At 39.1% G+C, this 25,305-nt stretch overlaps 1 protein-coding gene across 1 annotated transcript; it reads right to left on the reverse strand.

Annotated features, from left to right (window-relative positions):
* Positions 1-24,050: 24,050 nt before the first annotated feature.
* LOC140874534 (uncharacterized) lies at positions 24,051-25,305 on the reverse strand. Its single transcript, XM_073277832.1, has 3 exons — positions 25,195-25,305; positions 24,846-24,990; positions 24,051-24,610 (listed from the first exon to the last, which is right to left on the reverse strand). Exons 1-3 carry the CDS (start codon positions 25,303-25,305, stop codon positions 24,051-24,053), a joined length of 816 nt encoding a protein of 271 aa, XP_073133933.1.

The raw sequence follows: 25,305 nt of genomic DNA on the forward strand, positions 1-25,305 counted from the left end.
CAAGAGACAATCAAATTTGCTCACATAGTCCTCAATGCTCAAGTTCCCTTGTTTTAGATTCGCAAATTCGGCACCCTTTTCCTTTCGATATGAGACAGGAAAGAAATGCTTGAAGAACTTAGTCTTGAATAATCCCCAAGTAACAATGGTGCCTCGATTCTCATTCGCCCTCTTGGTCGTGGCCCACCATTTCTTGGCAACACCCTGCAACTGATGACTAACTAACCTGAATCTGCGGTCATCGGTATAGTCGAGGGAATCGAAGAGCTCATCCATATCATCTAGCCAACTCTCGCAGTCAATGGAGTTCTCGATACCTGATAAAGTAGGCGGTTGGAAAGATCAAAACCTCTTCAGTAGAGTCTCCATCGGGGTTGCAGTTGCATCAAACTGATCCATTCCAGTACTACCCTGATCATTCTGAGGAGTTATCACTGGCGACGGATTCTCAGTAGAAGGAGGAGTCAAAGGTGGTTGATTCCTTCTCAAAGATCGTCGAGGTGCCATCTGATATCAAGGGTTAGGACACAATATCTCAGACTCAATCTCAATCTCAACCTCAAAACCTCGGTATCCAAAACTCTGCTCTGAGAACTCATGAATCTCAACGATATACAATGACAGATATGTATCACATAATTCATGCTTTATAAATTAAATCACTACTCATGTAATTCAATTAATTAAAGAATCAATAAAGCATGCTCGCACGTATTTAAAAATAATCATTTAAATAAATCAATCACATGCGAGAGTTCAATTCATGCGGGCTCGATCTACCCCGCTCACTCTAGTTTGACTCCAAGAATCTTATCGCTCTGATACCACTTAATGTGAGACCCCGTTTCTATTATTCTAAACTCGAATAATTAATCATAATCGAACACAATAAGCCGCGAAAAACGAATTAAATTTTTTTTTTTTAAAGGAAGCCTCGCGCCCGCGAGAGGTCATCACCTCGCGCGTGCACAGGCTACGCAAGCAGAGACTCGCGGAGATGCTCGCGCAAGAAGGGAGCTCGCGCGCGTGCGGGCAAAATCTCCCGAGCCTCTTCAAACTCCTCGCGCGCGCGCGAGGTGATGCCTCGCCCGCACGCAGGCAAAATGGGCAGAGGGGTCGAGGAGACTGCAAAAATAACCAACAAGGCAAATCTAAACATTCCAAGTTCAAACATAATACAATTCAATATTTAGAATATGCCAAATCTAGGTTCTGCCCAAAATACAATAACAAGTCGAGTTTTATAAATGAGTTCCACCGACTCAACAAAACTAATACAATTCCAAATAGACTCGACCCTACGACCCGGAGTCTCACTTCTATCAATCTCACCCCCAAGCTAACCAGGACGACTCGATCCAGCTCCTGATCCTCCTGTTGCCAAGTTACACATACAAAACAAAGACAACAGCCGAAATAATCCGGTTAGAAATATAATTTCTAAGTAAAAGAAACAGGCATACAATATCAGTTAAACATTCCACCTTGAAATGTAACATTCATCAATCAATACAAATGAGAGTGGATGTATGCATGATTTCAAACTCGGGACTATCAATTCAAATAATCAAAATGTCAATCAGTATTCGGTTGGGATCCCGGGGCCAAGTCTTCACAATAACTCACCGACACACCCATTCGGGGTGGATGTCGTTCAACTCAACCCCTAGACTTCAGAGCAACTATAAGAAGTATTCTGGCACTTGGAAAAACTCTAAATCCAAAGCCACTTCAATATAGCTCCCTAAATCATCTATATTCAAAACAAATCGAATAATCGGCTCAATATGAATGCAAGTGTAAACGAATAATCAGTCAAGTTCACACAAACAAATAACATGCAGTATGTGATTTTCGGGGATCGAGAATCAATCAACTCGAGTATTCAACCCCATTCGACTCGATGTAATCTTTTACCTTTTCTTGAGGCTTCAAGAAAAACCTGTCAAACAAGAGACAATTCGATTCAAACTCTAAACAAATTCGAAACTCAAAGTCGATAAATCAAGCAATCTATACCGTCTTCCAACTCTTCGATTGGTAACGGATCTCCAAGTCCTCCAATTCCAATCTCTAATCAACTGTCAAAACATCGAGACACGGATTCGATATCAACTCGGAGTTCAAACTCAATCAAATTCGATATACAAATCTGTTGGAAAACTGGCGTTCAGATCAATCACGATTGATACCCGGTGCAGCGGAAGTTTAAAAATTTTATTATGGAACAATTCCATAGTGTGGGTATCAACCGTTTAACGATTAAATTATAAGTGTGTGTAAAATTAAATAACAATTATTAAATTTTACCTTCAATCTCGAAGCGAGATTATTGGACTCCAACAGATTTCTCTGCTCTTGTTGTCTCTCCCAGGAACTGATGAACTCCTTCAATCAGGTCCACGAATGGAGGTTTAATCCCTCTGATAGATTGCACTAGAAAATCTATCAGAAGTTTTCTGCGAAGAGAATAAACGAATTTGATTCGCTATTCCAGACTGCAATTCAAAATCACAGACCGGAATTTCTCAGACAGAGAGAGGGAGGGTGTTCGGCCGAAATATTTGAGAGAGAGGCTAGGGTTTCGAAATTTTTCTCTCAAAATTATGACCTGTTGTGTGTAATTTCTGTACTGCAATAACTTATTTATAATGCAGGCCACTAACACCTTAGGGCCCATTAGTCATAAGTTGAGGCCCGACAAGCAAAGCCCGCATGTTCAGAAATTAATATAAAATTCATCGTGACTCCGATTGATAAACCGATTTTACCAATGTGCACAGAAACCATTTCTGCACATTTTAAAGTCAAGATAAATTTTCCTGAATCCGAATTCAGTGGTTTCCAAAAATGTACATCCCTATGTCATTTTAGGAAATCCTACTCCCTTACTCTTATTTAAGAAGTCCAACTTCTTTATTCATTAAATTTAACTCTTTAAATTTAACTATCTCAGTGGGGATTAAAACTCCATTACACTGTGTGACCCTCAATGGTTCAGGGATACAGCTAGCCGTGGGCTCACAACTCCTTGTGACTCGGAACAACGATTTCCGACTTGCCCAACGAATCATGGTAAAGCGCCTAGCAACATCGCCCCATGATTCCCTAGGTATCACTGATAGTGCCTACAAGAACCAGTAGATTTTGGTTAGCGTACAGTACGGTCCCTTCATCCATATATCCCGATCGAATCAACAACCATTGGTATATCGAGAGTCGCTCAAGATTCGATAACTATGCAATACATCTTGAAGATCAAATTAGTGACATCGCATGTGCTACTAAGAAACCATTTCTTAAATCACATCAAGTACTCTGGCCAGAGATTCGTCACACTAATATCTCCTCAGATCGCATAGGATATCCACACTCGCAAGTATGTGGTGAATCCTTGACAACAATGCATCGACTCCTATATGTGTTGTAACTGTACCCAATCCCGACACCTGATGACCCCCATAGAGTCGGTAAACGAGTCAAAGCACAGTACTAGCATATAGAGTCTCCATGATGTTTCAAGTAGTAAGGACTAATGGTGTACAACCAAAACCGTGGACTTTATCCACTCGATAAGTGATAACCACTTGGAAAGTCCGGATAGGGTAGTTCGATTATTCATCCTATGAATATCCATTTGCATGCTTCGAACATCTCCATGTTCCCTACCAATGAAACGTGGTACTCCGCATCACAAAGCTAGTCTCAAACTCGAGCGATCCTTATCCTTATTATCGGACGGCTCAATCGACTAGGAACAGTTTAGAATATACAGTGACTATAAGATGTATTTCATGATAGAATCCCCATGTTCTACCACATCTTACATACACTATAGTATATTCAAGGTCTTTATCAAAACAACAATAGTATATCACAATATAACAATATGAAGAAAGATAAAGTCATTGCCATTAATAAAAGTGTAAATTACATTAAACAAAAGATCGTTTGTACAAAGAGTCATCAAAGCCCATAGCCACAAGTTGGCTCACTGGGCACCCACTCTTTCAATCTCCCACTTGCCCTATAGCCAACTAGTCATACTACGTAGACCCATTGCTTCGCGATGTTTGTCAAACAATGGTCCTGGCAAGGGCTTAGTAAGCGGATCAGCGATATTGTCTGCAGAGGCCACTCGTTCGACAGTGATGTCTCCTCTTTCCACAATCTCCCGGATGATGTGGTATTTCCTCAGTACGTGTTTGGATCTTTGATGAGACCTTGGTTCCTTTGCTTGAGCAACGGCACCCGTGTTGTCACAGTACACCGGGACTGGACCAACAAATTCAGGAATGACGCCCAACTCTTGGACGAACTTCCTCATCCAAACGGCCTCTTTAGCAGCAGCTGATGCTGCAATGTATTCAGCCTCAGTGGTGGAATCCGCTGTGGTGTCCTGCTTGGAACTCTTCCAAGAGACAGCACCGCCATTGAGCATGAACACAAATCCAGAGGTTGACTTCGAGTCATCCACGTCACTTTGGAAGCTAGAGTCGGTATAGCCTTCCAATTTCAGATCTCGTCCTCCATATACCATGAACATATTCTTAGTCCTTCGTAAGTACTTAAGAATGTCCTTCACGGCTTTCCAATGCATTTGACCAGGATTAGCCTGATATCTGCTCGTGACACTCAGAGCAAATGCTACATCCGGTCTGGTAGATATCATCCCATACATGATACTACCTATAGCTGACGCATATGGTACATGTGTCATATTCTCTATCTCTGCATCAGTCTTGGGACACATAGACTTGGATAAAGAAACTCCATGACACATGGGTAGATGTCCTCTCTTGGACCCATCCATTGAAAACCGTTTCAATATGGTGTCGATGTAGGTTGATTGAGTGAGTCCTATCATTCTCTTAGATCTATCTCTATAGATCTGTATCCCAAGAATGTAGGATGCCTCACCCAAATCCTTCATCGAGAATCTACCTGATAACCATATCTTTGTTGACTGCAACATCCCTACATCATTCCCAATGAGTAGGATGTCATCAACATAAAGTACTAAGAATGTCACAGCATCCTTAACTACTTTCTTGTACACGCACGGTTCCTCCGGGTTCTTGATGAAACCAAAATCTTTTATTGTTTCATCAAATTTCTGGTTCCAACTTCTTGATGCTTGTTTTAGACCATAAATTGATCTCTGAAGCTTGCATACCTTATGCTCGCTTCCCATGGATGTGAACCCCTCTGGCTGCTTCATATAGATTTCTTCCTTAATGTCTCCATTAAGAAAAGCAGTCTTCACATCCATTTGCCATATCTCATAGTCATACCATGCAGCTATGGCAATAAGGATTCTTATGGACTTTAACATTGCAACTGGTGAAAAGGTTTCATCATAGTCAACTCCTTGTCTTTGAGTGTAACCTTTCGCCACCAATCGCGCCTTGTAGGTCAATACCTTACCATCAGGCCCAAGCTTTCTCTTGTAGATCCATTTACACCCTATTGGAACAATTCCATCAGGAGGATCTACTAAAGACCAAACTTGGTTTGTATGCATTGAATCCAATTCAGACTGCATAGCTTCAAGCCATAAATTTGAATCCGCATCAGAAATTGCTTCCTTGAAGTTTCTTGGATCACATCCAATGTCGGGTTCATCTTGATCCCCTTCAAGAAGAAGACCATATCGAACAGGAGGTCTAGAAGTCCTCTCGGATCTTCTAGGTTCAGGCGTGTCCAGTAATGGTTCCTGAGGCGTAGGATCGTTATTTTGTATTTCGGGTTCTTCTCGAACTTCTTCGAGTTCCATCATCTCGCCTTTCTTATCCAATAAGAACTCCTTCTCCAAGAAGGTGGCATTCCTAGAAACAAACACCTTTGTTTCAGCAGGATAATAGAAATAATATCCGATTGAATTCTTCGGATACCCTACAAAATAACATAAGCTGGATCGACTATCCAACTTATCTCCCACTGTCTGCTTCACGTAAGCAGGACATCCCCAAATCCTTAAGTACGAATACTTAGGAGCTTTGCCATTCCATAACTCGTATGGTGTTTTGTCCACTGCTTTAGTGTGGACGTTGTTCAACAACAATACCGCCGTTTCAAGCGCATAGCCCCAAAACGAAGGTGGAAGCTCAGTGAAGCTCATCATGGATCGAACCATGTCCAACAAAGTTCGATTACGACGCTCCGATACACCATTAAGCTGTGCTGTCATAGGAGGAGTCCACTGAGAGAGAATCCCATTCTCTTTTAGATAGTCCAAAAAAACGGTACTTAAGTATTCTCCACCTCGATCCGATCGAAGTGCTTTAATACTTTTACCTAGCTTATTTTCTACTTCAGCCTTGAATTCTTTGAACTTTTCAAATGCTTCATACTTATATTTCATTAAATATAAATACCCATACCTTGAATAATCATCAGTAAAGGTAATGAAGTAGGTGTGGCCATGTTGAGTCCCAACTCTAAATGGACCACAAACATCTGTATGGATCAAATCCAACAGATTTTGACTACGCTCAGGTTTCCCCTTAAAAGGAGATTTAGTCATTTTTTCTTTTAGGCAGGATTCACAAGTAGGTAGAGAGTTAATATCAGACATATCAAACATGCCCTCTCCCACTAGCTTGTTCATCCTCCTTGAGGAAATATGACCTAGCCTAGCGTGCCAAAGGTTTGCCGGGTTTTTGCTATCGATTTTCCTTTTGTTTGTTGTTGCCGGTTTATCAGCATAATTTATTGGAACGTCTTTTAGTTTTAAGTTGTATAGATCGTTTTCAAGTTGTCCATTTCCAATCAAACATTCATTCTTGTAAATATTGCAAATCCCATTCACAAAATTGCAAGAATAACTATCTCTATCAAGCATAGAAACAGAAATAATGTTTTTAATCAAATCTGGAACAAATAAAACATCTCTCAAAAAAAACTTAAAATTGTTCTGCAAAAATGTCTCCTATAGCTTTGGATTTATCTCTGGAACCATTCCCGAGCCTTGACTGGGTCTCACCCATCCTTAGCCTATTACTTCTTGTCATCATTTGCAACTCATTGCAAATATGAGATCTACATCTGGTATCCAATACCCAAGAAGTAGTATTAAGAAAAACATTTTAATGTAAAACATACCCTTTGCAGTTCGCAACTGCTTGAGGTATTCCTTGCAGTTACGTTTCCAATGACCGGGTTTCTTGCAGTGATGGCAAACTTGTTTAGACTTGTCCAATTTTGCATGTAACATTTGGCCTTGAGATCATGGTCCAACCATTTCTCTAGTTCGGCCAACCTTTCGGCAGTTACATCAGCCGGGGCTGTTTTCGGAGAAGCCTTTTCTAACACTTTAGAAAATCTTTTCCGAACTTAGGAAAATCTTAACTTATGGAATCATTCTGTATTGTTTGCGCCAATAAGTTTGTTTTGTTGGAGAATAGAAACATGTGGATTACTGAGATGAAACAGACAATTATCGATGATTGTTTAAGCAATTTACTAAGACATAAAATAGGCGAAATTTATTCTATGAATCTCACTCCCACTATTTTAACGATTTCACTACCCTCTAGTGAAAACGGGAAACTGTTTTCCTTAGTGAGAACATGGAGTGCAATTGACAAACTTATGGTCCCGAATAATATCAGCCAACCATAATTCTCAAAAGGTAGAGCCCAATTGCTTCCAAAGCAACCCCCATGTATTTACCTCATGTCCAATAAGGGCCCAATAATATGACGCCGTTTATAGTGACATGTCAAGATGACCCATCAATATTAAGTTGTGATGGACGGTCGCCATGTGGATCCCCCAATAATATGAGCCGATCCCATGGGAGTTCCACCCAACTTACAACATGTGTCGATCCAATGTACAGCTTTCCGACGGACGGGCCCCCCCAATAATATGAGCCGGACCGTATCCGCGGGTAGCATCACATACATTGACCATTGATGGAAGGTAGGAACATTTAAACAAATTCAAATTTCCTTTATTTATCTTGATATCAATTTTAAATCATATTTAAAATGAGGGATTTTTAATTATGAAAATTTGTCTCATCATTTTTCAATTTATTGTATGCTTGCCGGATTCATACAGTTATGTCTAAAACATGCATACAATCATAATATCATATATTATATATAGGATGATCGATTCCATTTCTAATTGACTCGTGGTTGCCAATCACGAGTCTTAGTCCAATCCTAGGTAATATGCAGTATGCAATGCAATCCTATTACATTAGCTTCCAATTTACATTTCTTCGTCTTTATTGTCTGCTGGGCCCACCATCTTCAAATCTTGATCTCCCACTAAATCTAATGTATTTACAATAAATAGCAATGACAAGTAGGGGATACATTTTAGGGGTGGGAACGGGCCATAAACCAAGCCCACTTTTATTACATATGACATTCATATTGGGCCATAAACCAGGCCCATTAATAAAACCAACAACAATAAAACAAATGTAAATTCCTAACATACACCTACAAAATTGGTCATGGCAATCGATCATCCTTATCCAATAACATTTAATTCAAAATTATTTTATTGGATATCATGCATATGGCAATTTAAATTTAAACAGGATAAAATCATATTTTATATATAAAATCATATTTTACATATAAAATCATATTTTACCTTTTATTAAATAAAATCATATTTTATCTACAGAATCTAATTTTATAGATAAAATCATATTTTACTTAATATATACATAAGATCAAATCTTATCATCAATTGTACCAAAAATAATTGATTTCAAAATTCAATTTAAGGATAAAATATTAAAATTTTCCAAAAATTCAAATTTATCCAAAAATCAATTTTAAAATTTTCGGACTCGAACAATTCGATCCGATGCCTCGTGAACCAATCAAAAACAATTTTTGACCGGACCAAAAATAAAATTTTAACACATTAAAATTAATTTAAATAAAAAAAATAATTTTTCCCGCGGGCCGCCCGGGACACTCCCGGGCCGGCCCGCACCCGTGGGCGCCGGCCGGGGCAGCCCGGCTGCCCCTTTAGGGCAGCGACAATCGCTGCCCTGGCGGCGCCTGGCGCCGCCCCATACCACTGTTGGAAAACTGGCGTTCAGATCAATCACGATTGATACCCGGTGCAGCGGAAGTTTAAAAATTTTATTATGGAACAATTCCATAGTGTGGGTATCAACCGTTTAACGATTAAATTATAAGTGTGTGTAAAATTAAATAACAATTATTAAATTTTACCTTCAATCTCGAAGCGAGATTATTGGACTCCAACAGATTTCTCTGCTCTTCTTGTCTCTCCCAGGAACTGATGAACTCCTTCAATCAGGTCCACGAATGGAGGTTTAATCCCTCTGATAGATTGCACTAGAAAATCTATCAGAAGTTTTCTGCGAAGAGAATAAACGAATTTGATTCGCTATTCCAGACTGCAATTCAAAATCACAGACCGGAATTTCTCAGACAGAGAGAGGGAGGGTGTTCGGCCGAAATATTTGAGAGAGAGGCTAGGGTTTCGAAATTTTTCTCTCAAAATTATGACCTGTTGTGTGTAATTTCTGTACTGCAATAACTTATTTATAATGCAGGCCACTAACACCTTAGGGCCCATTAGTCATAAGTTGAGGCCCGACAAGCAAAGCCCGCATGTTCAGAAATTAATATAAAATTCATCGTGACTCCGATTGATAAACCGATTTTACCAATGTGAACAGAAACTATTTCTGCACATTTTAAAGTCAAGATAAATTTTCCTGAATCCGAATTCAGTGGTTTCCAAAAATGTACATCCCTATGTCATTTTAGGAAATCCTACTCCCTTACTCTTATTTAAGAAGTCCAACTTCTTTATTCATTAAATTTAACTCTTTAAATTTAACTATCTCAACGGGGATTAAAACTCCATTACACTGTGTGACCCTCAATGGTTCAGGGATACAGCTAGCCGTGGGCTCACAACTCCTTGTGACTCGGAACAACGATTTCCGACTTGCCCAACGAATCATGGTAAAGCGCCTAGCAACATCGCCCCATGATTCCCTAGGTATCACTGATAGTGCCTACAAGAACCAGTAGATTTTGGTTAGCGTACAGTACGGTCCCTTCATCCATATATCCCGATCGAATCAACAACCATTGGTATATCGAGAGTCGCTCAAGATTCGATAACTATGCAATACATCTTGAAGATCAAATTAGTGACATCGCATGTGCTACTAAGAAACCATTTCTTAAATCACATCAAGTACTCTGGCCAGAGATTCGTCACACTAATATCTCCTCAGATCGCATAGGATATCCACACTCGCAAGTATGTGGTGAATCCTTGACAACAATGCATCGACTCCTATATGTGTTGTAACTGTACCCAATCCCGACACCTGATGACCCCCATAGAGTCGGTAAACGAGTCAAAGCACAGTACTAGCATATAGAGTCTCCATGATGTTTCAAGTAGTAAGGACTAATGGTGTACAACCAAAACCGTGGACTTTATCCACTCGATAAGTGATAACCACTTGGAAAGTCCGGATAGGGTAGTTCGATTATTCATCCTATGAATATCCATTTGCATGCTTCGAACATCTCCATGTTCCCTACCAATGAAACGTGGTACTCCGCATCGCAAAGCTAGTCTCAAACTCGAGCGATCCTTATCCTTATTATCGGACGGCTCAATCGACTAGGAACAGTTTAGAATATACAGTGACTATAAGATGTATTTCATGATAGACATCCCCATGTTCTACCACATCTTACATACACTATAGTATATTCAAGGTCTTTATCAAAACAACAATAGTATATCACAATATAACAATATGAAGAAAGATAAATTCATTGCCATTAATAAAAGTGTAAATTACATTAAACAAAAGATCGTTTGTACAAAGAGTCATCAAAGCCCATAGCCACAAGTTGGCTCACTGGGCACCCACTCTTTCAAAATCAAACCGAACCAAAACCGATAACTCAAACTCGATTTCGACGGCATAACGGCTAAAATCTGACTATCCGGAAATACAAACCATCAAATAACAATCACAATAACTCAATCATCACCATCATCCATCAAAACAACTCAAATCCAACCTCAATCAAAATCACCTTTTTCGAACATATGCCTCAAAAATCATATAAAATCCAAACTTCGTTCTTTTTCCAAACTGACTTCGAATACACGATCTATACTATCTCAAGAATGACATACTCCAATATTATTAAATTCTGACAACTCAACAAAATCGAAGTTCAAGAGATCGTAGCAAAACTCACGTCTAAATGAAGCCCTCGTTGCGGTGATCATGAATCTCAACTTGGAATGAAAATCTAACCGTCGGATCGAGCGAATCGGGCGGAAAGAAAGCTCAAAAAGGCGTCTTCCATGGCTTGCTTCAATACGTGGGAGAGAGGAGATGGGAGATGAATTGAGTGATGTGATGGAGGGATGGGGAGGTAAGGCTACTTGCAAGAAAATAATATAAAATCCCATCTTTTGCATTTCAGTCCTTTATTCCTCCAAGGTTGCAAAGTAACCCCTGCTAAATATCAAAACAATTCTCAATTACTGAAAACCCTGATTATCTCGATTAAACTCAATTAATATAAAATCGGGGCATTACAAAATCCTTGAGTTTGCATTTGTCCAAACAACCAAATAAATAGCTATAAAGTGTTTAAAATAAACTTCTGCGGAAGACTATCATAGGTCGGAGGGATGTGTCGTGCCCGCATCGTAGTCCACTCGATAATCTTGCCCCTCGAACTCAATGATAACTTATACCTGCACCAAGTAGATGTAGTGAGCCTAGGGCCCCAACAAAAATATGGGATAAATAACGAGTACTACATAAATACATACACACGCAGATTAAAAATAGCTTGATAATAAAATACTTTGTTCCCTTAATTTGAATAAATGATCTCTAAAGGAAAGAAGTGAACATAAATGAAACATATGCATGGCTAAGTCTAATATAATCACCGTAACTGAATAAACTGTACTGAAACATAGTCATAAACATTTGAACTTAGATCCTTGAATTGTGACTCTGTGATTTCGATCATGATCATGGCTGCAGTGCACTGTGCCGCAAGGAGGTCAGGTATTTCTCAACCCATCTTGCCCATACTTGGTAAGGGAGGCCAAGATTTCTCTCAACCCCACACATACACGTAGATATTTGGTAAGGTAGGCCAAAACATCTCTCAGCCCCACAAATACACGTCATGTGGTAAGGTAGGCCAGAATGTCTCCCAATCCCACACATACACGTAAATTTCTATAGTCACAATCATCTCACTTCGTTCGTAAAAAGTAATTTTCCTTTCATTCTTGAATATGGGACTTAGCATGCATATGTAGATAAGATGTACTCGTAAATATTTACTCAATAATCATGAAAGAGACTCAAATATGGATGACCGGGATGTTGATTTAGGGAGCAAACCAAAGGATGGAAATCTAAACCATAACTTGTGCTTAGGACAATTCGAGCGGTTCGCCCGTAAAACTTGTAACTTACTCGATTCTTATTCCAAAAGAATTCCGCTTGAAACCACGACTCCATGGCACTTAGAACTAAATAAAAAATTGTTGGAAAAACGCGTGTTCCCAGATCAATCACGATTGATACCCGGTGCAGCGGAAGTTTAAAATTTTATTATGGAACAATTCCATAGTGTGGGTATCAACCGTTCAACGATTAAATTATATAGTGTGTGTAAAATTCAAATAAAAATTAATTAAATTTTACCTTCAATCTCGAAGCGAGATTATTGGACACCACACAGATTTCTCTGCGCTTCTTGTATCTCCCAGGAACTGATGAACTCCTTCAATCAGGTCCACGAATGAGGTTTTAATCCCTCTGATAGATTGCACTAGAAAATCTATCAGAAGTTTTCTGCGAAGAGATTAAACGAATCTGATTCGTTATTCCCGACTGCGATTCAAAATCACAGACCGAAATTTTCTCGGGCAGAGCAGGAGGGGGACGGCCGAAAATTCTTTGAGAGAGCTAGGGTTCGATTTTTTTCTCTCAGAATAATGAGCTGTTGTGTTTTAATTTCTGTACTGTAATAACTTATTTATAATGCAGGCCACTAACACCTTAGGGCCCATTAGTCATAAGTTAGGGCCCGACAAGCAAAGCCCGCACGTTCAGAAATTAATATAAAATTCATCGTGACTCCGATTGATAAACCGATTTTACCAATGTGCACAGAAACCATTTCTGCACATTTTAAAGTCAAGATAAATTTTCCTGAATCCGAATTCAGTGGTTTCCAAAAATGTCCATCCCTATGTCATTTTAGGAAATCCTACTCCCTTACTCTTATTTAAGAAGTCCAACTTCTTTATTCATTAAATTTAACTCTTTAAATTTAACTATCTCAACGGGGATTAAAACTCCATTACACTGTGTGACCCTCAATGGTTCAGGGATACAGCTAGCCGTGGGCTCACAACTCCTTGTGACTCGGAACAACACTTTCCGACTTGCCCAACGAATCATGGTAAAGCGCCTAGCAACATCGCCCCATGATTCCCTAGGTATCACTGATAGTGCCTACAAGAACCAGTAGATTTTGGTTAGCGTACAGTACGGTCCCTTCATCCATATATCCCGATCGAATCAACAACCATTGGTATATCGAGAGTCGCTCAAGATTCGATAACTATGCAATACATTTTGAAGATCAAATTAGTGACATCGCATGTGCTACTAAGAAACCATTTCTTAAATCACATCAAGTACTCTGGCCAGAGATTCGTCACACTAATATCTCCTCAGATCGCATAGGATATCCACACTCGCAAGTATGTGGTGAATCCTTGACAACAATGCATCGACTCCTATATGTGTTGTAACTGTACCCAATCTCGACACCTGATGACCCCCATAGAGTCGGTAAACGAGTCAAAGCACAGTACTAGCATATAGAGTCTCCATGATGTTTCAAGTCGTAAGGACTAATGGTGTACAACCAAAACCGCGGACTTTATCCACTCGATAAGTGATAACCACTTGGAAAGTCCGGATAGGGTAGTTCGATTATTCATCCTATGAATATCCATTTGCATGCTTCGAACATCTCCATGTTCCCTACCAATGAAACGTGGTACTCCGCATCGCAAATGCTAGTCTCAAACTCGAGCGATCCTTATCCTTATTATCGGACGGCTCAATCGACTAGGAACAGTTTAGAATATACAGTGACTATAAGATGTATTTCATGATAGACATCTCCATGTTCTACCACATCTTACATACACTATGGTATATTCAAGGTCTTTATCAAAACAACAATAGTATATCACAATATAACAATATGAAGTAATATAAAGTCATTGCCATTAATAAAAGTGTAAATTACATTAAACAAAAGATTGTTTTTTACAAAGAGTCATCAAAGCCCATAGCCACAAGTTGGCTCACTGGGCACCCACTCTTTCAAAAATTTCATCCTCGAGGTATTATTCTTAAATAATCATTTTATGAAAATTTATATCCGGACAGCAACTTCATTAAACTCCAAAATTCTGCACCTATCCAAATCAATAGCCTAAAACTCCACCTAAACTTAACTGGATTCATTTCTGCTTGAACTGACATATTCCTTACATCCTAGACTAATTCCAGACCCAAGACCTTAACCAAGTCATGATCCTTACCATGTTTCAACCATTCATTTCCAGACAGCCCAACGTTTGACAAAAATTCTGCTCAATCCTTAGTTTTTACCCTCAACCAAAACCTTAGCTATACGACTTGCGAGTTCCAAGCCATTAACCTAGGAATAATACCAACACTTAGGCTCATTGCCAACACCTAAAACTCGCCTATAAACTTCTTGAGAAATGTCAGAATTAGAGATTTAAATTTCTGGACGAAAATATTTAATTTGAGGATTTTCGAAATTTTAAGATTTTAATATCCGGAATTAATAAATTAAAAGATAAAAATATTTGGATGAAATATTTCTGGGTTATGAGTTTAAATATGACAAGGATTTAATTAGAAGCAAAGATTTGAAGAAGGATCGATTTGCAAATATTGAGAAGTTCAGGGACTAAAATGTGATAAGGTTTGAAACGATTTGATTTTAATCTGAGAATATTTAATTTGAGAATATTTAGAGTTTAGAATTAAATTCTACTATTATTAAATTATTTAGGGTTAAAATTGAATTAAATTGCTTGTCCGGGGACTGATTTGCAAGTTTAAAAAATCTTAGGGGCCAAAGTGCAAATAGCACTTGCAAGTGGAATTTTAAATTGATATATACACATTCCCACATGTGATCAGCGCATATTCAGCAGAAGAAGTCGAGCAAAAAGGAAATAAAGGGTTCCAAATCAATTTTTAACCTTTCACGCTTCAATATCTTTTGATCCGCCCGGTAGAATTTTTGATTGATCGTATATTTGCGATCACAGCTCCGAGTGCTACGTTTTGACGTAATTTTTAAGAATTTCTACGGATTGAGAAAGTATCATCGTTTGAGCCTGTTTATGAATTTTGGATGATTAATTGCAATTCTGAAATTTAGTGGCAGCATATGTAGAAATTCCGCTGAATAATTGAATATGTTATTATGTTGAAATCATAGTATTGGTGATGTTTATGCTTTTGAAATTGCCGTTTTCGAACTGTTACGCCGTCGATTTACAATTTAATCCGATTCCAGCTATAGATTGAACTTAGCAATGAATAGCAGATTTGAAAATGATATTAAGCATATTGTACACTTCATTTCAGTTTGACATTGAATTTATCAAAGTAAAATCGACGAGTTCGAGCCGTTTGAATAATCAAAGTTGAATCAAGAATTCGATCAACTATCAGTGTCGATGAGCAAGCGTGAAATGAATAGAAGTTAGATACATCATCAGATTTGATTCTAGCAAGTTTGAATATGTCAAAGCTATGATCAAAAGGTATGAATCGACATTATCCTCGCCAGGTAGAACAAGTCAAGAACGTTGTGGTTTTCGAGATTTCATAAAATCACATACTTAATTGTTTATATGCTTTCATATGATTTGCTGTTTGTTATTGCTTGTCTTGATTAAGTGATTTGAGTGTTCAAGATGTTTTACAGTATTTAATGCATACAGATTATGTTGCATTCATCTTGAACCCTACCTTGATAAGCACAGAGGGCTGAATGGCCTAGAGTGCAGATGACGTTTGGGAGGGCTATGGTTTAGTGGCACGGAATGTAGATTTACTTCCAAAGTTAGATGTTAACGCCACCTCAATTGGGTAAGTTGGTGGTCGGTTAAAGATTTTATTTCCACAAGATCCCAAGAACTAAGCTTTATTGGTATCAGATTTGATAGTCTATTCTTTGAAACATGCATTGCATTTATGCATTAACCTAGAGATTTCTATGGTTTAGAATATGCGTTTATAAATTCTAGCATATGATTATATGTCATTCAAGATATGAATGTCTTTATATGATTGATTTGATATTGTTGTAAATGAATAGTTATGTTCGACGAATGAAGATTCGATTATGCTTTTATGATTGATATGTTCTTACATGTTTGAGATTTAAGATTATTAGAGCATACAGATTTATTATTCTTATATGATGTAAATGCATGTCGTTCATACTGAGATGTATTATCACCAGAGTTATCCGGATGTTGCTTTGTTTGTATGTGTGCATTGCATCAGGTTTGGGCATGAGCGAGTCAGATATTGCTTGGATTGCTTGAGATTGAGAAAGATTAGCATGTGGTGACTTCGGGCAATGAATAGATTGCTGTCAAATGCATGTTAGAAGATGTTGGTTTCGTTTGAGCTTTGAAAACATAGAATGGAGTTTATTTTATTGCACCTTAGAAACATGTATGAGATTCTTATGTTCTAAACTTCATGTTTTACCTTAAATCTTGTACTTAGATCTTTATAGACTTGATTTAAGATGTTTAGAATGCTGTAAACTGATCAGATATGTTTAGAACAACAAGAATGATGTTTTTGGACAGCATCTCCGCAGGGCATGCGCGTCCGCGCAGCCTTGGTGCTCAATGGCCACAGGGCATGCGCGCCCGGCGCGCCCGCACATGACCCCCTATAAAAAAAATATTTGGTTCTTTCTGCGACGTGATTTTGCGTCGCCAAATGTATGTTCTTGCATCGCCAAATGTCTTGGATTATTTTCGTTTAATGATGATTATTCATTAATTGCCCCTTAAGATGAGATTAGCACCTGAGGTCCCCACAATAGGTGGTATCAGAGCGTAAAGTCTTGGACTAAGAAAGAAGTTGAGCGGGGTAGATTGAGTCGCATGCATTTATGGTATTGCATGATTATGCTTTACTTATGCGAACTTGATTGTTGATTGACCACTGCTTGCTTTACTGATATGAGAATTACATGCTTATATGCTAATATGTATGCATGATTTATTGAATTCATTAGAATAAGTGAAATCGTTGTAAGCATGTAATATGGGAAAAAGCATGAGAATTTGCAAGCATGGGTTAGATTAAGAAGCATGAGATTATATGTTGTTATACTGAATTGTATTTTATAATCTCTGCATTATATATTGCTTCTGTTATCGAATACGATAGATTTTGCAGACAGCATGAGAACCTCAGACAGAACAGAACAATGTCGAGGTAAGTTTTTGAGCTAATAGATATGATGCTTGGACTGAGGAGTATGTTGGTTGAACAACTCCAGAGTTAGTAATCACCAACTCAAAAAGATAAAGAATATGCTATGGCTAGAAAGGGGTTGAGTTACAGAGCTGGATCCATTGTTCAAGTGAATAATATTCAGATGAACAGAGAATCAGCCTGATTATATATCAACTCCATGCCTTAGCAAGATGTTGATGGATTGTGAAGAAGAGATAACTGAAGAGCAGAGGTACTGAAATGGTTTTACAGGTAAGTAAACAGAATTGTTTCTTTCTGTATGTAATAGAGAAGATTGAAAAGCAGAATTTGCAGAGCATAAGAATAACAACTTGAATGTGTTTATTTAAAGCCAGTGATAGAATAAAGGAACCACGAACTGGTTGTACGAGGAAGAGTTGAATTTTATTCACGCTTCTGTAATTGAGAAAACTATGATCATCACCTCTACTACAGATTCCATAGCAATATAGCTATGAAGCAAGAGATAGTGACCCCAGCATCACAGAGCGATTCAGCCTAAAAGCCAGCAAATAAAGAAAGGTAAGACTAGCTTCCCCAGCTGAAATAGAACCAGAGGAAATTCGAATGGCAGATAATTTCATAGGAAATAAGCTGTACAAAAAAATGAGGCTCAAGTTGAAACGACCCTAACCCTCTCTAAAAATAAATAATAAATAAAGTATTTGCGGAATTAACAAAAATTTTGCCATGACTCGCTTTAAAAATATTTTAAGCCCAGCTGACACAGTCAGCAATACAAATCAAAAATAAAACAAACACAAGTTAAAAATCCAAACATGATAATGATAGAATCTAAAAAGGAGAGTTAATCCCACACAGTTGCGGAACAATAAACTGTTAAGTTTACATGCCAAAAATTCTAAAGCAGGGAAAACACATCCTTCAAATGACTGACAGTGTATGAAATTATTTCAACTCATAGAAAAAACAACATCAGAGTTTGCGGAATAACTGAAAGCACGTCGGTCAAGGGCCTGCACCACCGGTGACCTCGCCTTGGGGATTTTGCCCCTTAGCCTCAATGTAATAGTCATCACCTGAAAACAATAAGTGTAGTGAGTCTAAAGGACTCAGCATATGGGGGGGGGGGGGGGGGATAATGAGTACTACGTAAATACAAGCACAGACAGATTAAAAATAACTTATAATAAAATACTTTGTGCCCTTAAACTTAAAAAGATGTTTTCTGAATAAATGACATGAATATGAATGTAACATATGCATGGCTAAGTCAAACATTGACAATGAAACTGAATATACTGAACTGAACATGTATTTAAATGACTTGAACTGAAACTGTGAATTTAGATCCATAAACTGTGACTCTATGGGTTTCGATCATGATCATGGCTGCAGTGTACTATGCCGCATGGAATTCAGGATAACACCCAACCCATCTTGCCCTATGGTTGGTATGGGAAGCCAAGATTTCTCCTAGCTCGTCCATACACATGAATTTTGGTAAGGGAAGCTAAGACGTCTCCCAACCCGTCCAAACACATGAATGTTACTGAAGTCACAATCATCTCACTTCGTTCGTAAAATACTTTCTTTCATTCATAAATATGAGACTTAGCATTCAAATGTAAATATGATGTACATGTAAATGTTGATCGATAATCATGCATATGACTCACACAAGAATGATCGGGATAGTGATTTAGGAAACATCCAAAGGATGGGAACACTAAATCCATAAATTTGCACTTAAGACAAAAATGGGAGCAGTTTTCCCGTAAAATTTATAACTTACTCGATTCTTATTCAAAAAGGATTCCGCTTGAAATCACAACTACATGACACTTAGAACTACGTAGAGAAATCATCCTCGGGATTTATTTCCTAAGCAATCATTTTACAAAAAAAATGAATTCCGGGCAGCAGCCCTTGAGCTTAAAAATTATTTCTGCACCTTATGAATTAAAAATCTAAAACTCGACCAAAACTTAATCGAATTAATTCAGGCTTGAACCGAAATATTCCCAACATCATAGAATAAGTCTAGACCCGAGTCCTTGAACAAAACCCGAGTTTAACCTCTATTTCAAAACCAGATTCCGGACAGCCCCAACATCCATGAAATTTCTGCTCAAGCTTAAATCTCAAACTCAACCAAAACTTAGGTATAAATCTTCCAATCTTCCAAGTCACTAGTCTAGGTTCTAGACCAACATTTAAGCTCATCTTAACCCCTTAGAAACTCCCATAAACCAGCTCAAACCCAGCTCAACAAAACAACAAAACCGAGCCCCAAAACCCATAAAAATTCGAATGCCCTTCAACTCTTCTCACAAGTCATCTTCAAGTCATCCTAGTTGCTATCATGTGAACAACATATCATCCATGGTAGCTCTAAATCACCATCCAAGCATCCCAACAAATTACACACGGATAACAACAATAATTCGAACCACAAGTCACAAAAAAAATCTGAAATGAATTTGAACCAAATGCTAGGCTTATTTTTCTGAAAATCTGGAATGCAACAAGGCATCCATGACAACAACAATCAAATTCAATTCATCAATCTAACCACCATCGCAGCAAAAGAACCGATTCCAGCCTAGCAAGACATTTCTGCAAAAATTTCGAACGCAATGCACCTAATATTTCAAAAATAATTTCGAACTAAAACATGAGAGGATTTCTGGAGATTTTCGAACCAACACATGTACTCATTACAATCTACAACAAACCAAATTCATAGCATCAATACTCATCAATAATTATGTGCGAATCCGCACAACAAATTTTTCCAGAAAAGAAATAAAATGCAAAGCTCGAACAGGGCATTTTCCTATGCATATTTCAAAAATCTCAATGAAGAGGTACCACACAAAATAAAATATTTTACATGGGATGAAAGAAACCATATCCTTGCCTATCAAAAGAAAATCGAATGAAAAGTGCCCGGAGCCGAAACAATCAAAGTCGCAGAAAATGAACAGCTCGAGCTAGAGGAAGCTGAAATCGAGCTCAAGAATCACTACTAGCTTGCTATGGAACGATGAAATGGAGAAGAAATAACAAAAAAAATGGAGCTTAATGAAGAAGAGGGAAGAAGCCGATGGACTCCATGGAGCAGGGGAGAACTTGAGTCAATATCCCTTGAGTGTGTGAGAGTGTGTGCGTGTGTTTTAGGCATAGGTGTGTGTGTGTTTGGATTAAATATTTAAGTCCAAGTGTTAGAATAGGTAACCCTAGAAAAAAAATGTGAATATATGAAATTCATGAAAAAGTGCAACACACTCTTAAAAAGTTCTTAACCAAAATAACAATTAAGACTACAAATTAAGTCGAACTAATTAAAAATGCAAGCTTAATAATCTTAAATTAAAATATTAAATTTGATTTTACTAGTCCGGGAATTAAAATTCTATTTTTCGCAAAAGTTAAAAAAAATAATAAATTCTAATGCGCGGGAAAAATATAATATTTAGCCAATTAACACAGAAAATTAAAATAATTAAAATCATAAATATTAAAGACTAATTCAGACATGAAAATTAAATTAAGAAATTCTAGGCATCACAACTCCTCCCTCTCTAATATGGAATGTCGTCCTCGAAATTAAGACTTACCAAAAAGCTCTGGGTAACGAGTCCTAATATCTGTCTCTGCTTCCCAAGTGGCCTCTTCCTCTGAATGGTTATGCCATCTCACTCTGATCATAGGAATTAACTTGTTACGGAGTCTCCTCTCTTGTCGATCCAAAATCTTGATGGACCTCTCCTCATACCTCATGTGAGGAGATAACTGAAGAGGTTCCATGCTAAGCACATGGGACGGATTCGAGACGTACTTCCTCTGCATCGATACATGGAAGACGTTATGAACTCCATCAAGGTTAAGAGGCAAGGCCACCCTATAAGCCAATGCCCCTACTCTGTCCAATATCTCGAAGGGTCCTATGAACCTGGTGCTAAATTTCCTTTCTCCCCAAATCTCATAACACTCTTCATAGGTGCTACTCGGACGAACACATGATCTCCCACCGTGAACTCTAAGTCTCTCTCCTATGGTCAGCGTAACTCTTCTACCTGCTCTGTGCAGTCCTCATCCTATCACGGATCTTGGCTACAACCTCGGCAGTCTGCTGAACAATCTCAGGTCCCAACTCTGACCTCTCACCAATATTGGTCCATAATATCGGCGATCTACACGGTCTCCCATAGAGTGCCTCGTAAGGCGCCATACCAATCGTGTCCTGATAGCTGTTGTTATAAGCAAATTCCACCAACGGTAACCTTGACTCCCAAATATCATGGAAGTCAATAACACAGGCTCTCAGAAGGTCCTCTAGAATCTGAATCACCCTCTAGGACTGTCCATCCGTCTGTGGGTAAAAGGCAGTGCTAAAAAAAAGCTTCGTCCCCAAAGCTGAATGAAGACTCTTCCAAAAAGTCAAAGTAAACGGGGGATCTCTAACAGATACTATGGAAACAGGGACACCATGTAGTCTAACTATTTCCCGGATATACAACTCCGCATACTGAGTCATAGAAAAATTCGTCCTTACTGGAAAAAAGTGTGCCGACTTAGTGAGACGGTCAACAATAACCCAAATAGCATTTGAACCTCTCACTATCCTCGGCAAGCCAACAATGAAATCCATGGTAATATTCTCCCATTTCCACTCGGGAATAGGGAGTGGCTTAAGCAATCTTGCAGGTCTCTGATGTTCTGCTTTGACCTGCTGGCATGTCAGACACTCTGACAAAAATCGGCCGATATCGCGCTTCATGCCCGGCCACCAATACAACTGCTGAAGGTCTCGATACATCTTTGTACTGCCTGGATGGATAGAGTACGGTTATGTATGCGCCTCTGCCATGATTGTAACTCGCAGAGAATCACCTGCGGGCACCCAAAGTCTCCCTTTGAACCTCACGATCCCGTCTACAACTGAATACAAATCACTGCCTCTCTCATCGGCTCTCTGTCTCCACTTACTCAACTGCTCATCAACTTCTTGAGCAACTCTGATATGGTCAAATAACGTAGTCTGCACTGACAAGGCTGACAATCTAGGAGCTCTACCATCGGCATAGAACTCTAGTCCGAATCTCTGAATCTCATCCTGCAACGTTCTAGACACCGTCAAAAAGTCAATCACGATTGTCTTTCTACCCAACGCATCTGCGACGACATTAACCTTACCCGGATGGTAACTAATGTCGTAGTCATAGTCTTTCACCAACTCTAGCCATCTACGTTGCCTTATATTCAACTTCTTCTGGGTGAAGAAGTATTTGAGGCTTTTATGGTCGGTGAATATATTACACTTCTCTCCATAGAGATAGTGTCTCAAGATCTTGAGAGCGAACACCACTGCTGCTAACTCCAAATCATGAGTAGGGTAGTTCTTCTCATGCTACTTCAACTGCCTAGAAGCATAAGAGATAACCCTATCTTTCTGCATAAGCACTGCCCCAAGTCCCAACTTGGAAGCATCAGTGTAAACCACAAAATCTCCCTCTCTTGAAGGCATAGTTAATACCGATGCTGTCGTAAGAGCTTCCTTCAACACATCAAAGCTCTTTTGACACTCCGGCCCCTAAAAAAACTTAGCATTCTTCTTGGTCAAGGCTATCAAGGGCACGACAATTGACAAAAAACCCTTGATAAATTTCCTATAGTAACCGGCCAATTCGAGAAAACTGCGAATCTCCGATACATTTCTAGGTATAGACCACTCCTTCACTGCTTGAACCTTGGAAGGATCCACTTCTACTCCACTCTTGGAAATAATATGGCCCAAGAATGCTACTATGTCCAACCAAAACTCACATTTCTCAAACTTGGCAAACAACTTTCTCTCTCGGAGTACCTCAATAACTGTCTTCAAATGCTGCGAATGTTCTTCTCTACCCTTCGAGTAAATGAGGATATCATCAATAAAGACAATGACAAACTGATCCAAGTACGACTGAAACATACGGTTAATAAGATCCATGAAGACCGCGGGCGCGTTCGTCATTCCGAATGGCATCACAAGGAACTCGTAGTGGCCATAACGAGTCCTAAATGATGTCTTGAACACATCTGACTCCTTCACCTTCAACTGGTGATAACCGGAATGAAGATCAATCTTCGAAAATACAGAGGCTCCTCGCAACTGATCAAAGAGATCATCAATTCTAGGAAGCGGGTACTTGTTCTTTACCGTCACTCCATTCAGCCCTCGGTAATCAATGCACAACCTTATACTCCCGTCCTTCTTTTTCACAAAGAGGACCGGTGCGCCCCATGGAGAGAAACTAGGGTGTATGAATCCCTTATCAAGCAACTCTTGAATTTTCTCTTTCAGTTCTTTCATTTCCATAGGAGCCAATCTATAAGGTGCCTTATAAATTGGCACAGTATCCAGCACCAAGTCAATAGAGAACTAGACTTCTCTATCAGGCGGAATACCTGCAACATCGCCTGGAAACACATCCTCAAAATCTCTGACAATGTCCACATCTGAAATATCTGGACGTGGTGGCAACTCTGTAAAAGATAAATTTGTTAAGAATGCCTCACATCCATCATGCACCAACTGCTTAGCTTGCATGAAAGATATAATCTGAGTCCTCCTCGAACTCCTAGTAGTCTCAAACAAAAACGGTTCTTCTCCATCCGGTCTGACCATCACTGATCTCTGCTGGAATTCAATCACCACCGCATTCTTCGTCATCCAGTCCATCCCTAGAATCATGTCGAACTCAGGCATGGGCAACAATATTTGATCTGCACTCACTGATTGCCCTTGCAACAAGAGTTCTAGATTCTTCACTATACTCCTTGTGGAAAGATCTTCCCCTGATGGGATGGTCACTGTGAATCCACCAAACAACTCTTCACACTCAATACCCCGCTTGCAGGTAAAAGCCTCCGAAATAAAAGAGTGTGTAGCCCCCGAGTCTAACAAGGCTATAGTGGCCACACCGGCTACTAAAATTTGACCTGCATTAAAGGTGATTACAACCACGAAAATATTGAACACTAACAAGACTAGTTCTACCTAGGTTCATTTTAAGTCATCGAATTCCCAAAAACCAAAATTATTCATGCCAAACAGATAACTAACATGAAGCATGCAACCTAATAAGTTCACATTCCCAATAAGAGAAGCTCAAAAATAAAAAATTGCATCTATGAATCAATTAAATCACCCTTAATCAAAAGCTCTAAATATTACCTGTGATGAGCGTGGTATCAGGATCAGCCTCCTCGGCCTGCATCACAAAAACTCTCCCCTGAGTTGGCGTCTTGCGCAAAGGACAATCTGAAACCACGTGTCCTAGCTTCTTGCACCGATAACAAACTCCGGCACCTGCCAGACACTGCCCATTATGGGCATGCTTGCAATCCGGGCAAAAAGGCTTCTCCCCAGTCTTGGGAGGAGCGGGTCTCTAGGCTTGGTGCCCCTGAGGTCTCTGAGCATGATGCCTCTAGGGCCTATGGGCCAGATTCCCCTGACATCTGAATGGTCCCTGTTCTCTCTGTGCCCCATTAAATGGCCTCTTGCCCTGCTGTTGCTGGTGAACCTGATGAGTGAAGGTCCTCTTGCTATGAACCTCAGCACCAATGTCCTTCAAGGACTGCTCGTACCGTAATGCCTTTCTGATAGCGGCTGTATAGTCCACGGGCTCAGCCAT

The sequence above is a fragment of the Henckelia pumila genome, chromosome 1, assembly GCF_033568475.1.
Source record: "Henckelia pumila isolate YLH828 chromosome 1, ASM3356847v2, whole genome shotgun sequence".
NCBI classification, from domain to species: domain Eukaryota; kingdom Viridiplantae; phylum Streptophyta; class Magnoliopsida; order Lamiales; family Gesneriaceae; genus Henckelia; species Henckelia pumila.

Bases quoted from the DNA above. Each gene is read 5' to 3' on its own strand.
- LOC140874534 (XM_073277832.1), bottom strand. From the start codon at position 25,305: ATGGCTGAGCCCGTGGACTATACAGCCGCTATCAGAAAGGCATTACGG. The intron at 24,991-25,194 runs GTTCACCAGCAA...CATAATGGGCAG, and splicing joins AGAGGACCTTCACTCATCAG to TGTCTGGCAGGTGCCGGAGT. The intron at 24,611-24,845 runs GTAATATTTAGA...CCTTTAATGCAG, and splicing joins TGATACCACGCTCATCACAG to GTCAAATTTTAGTAGCCGGT.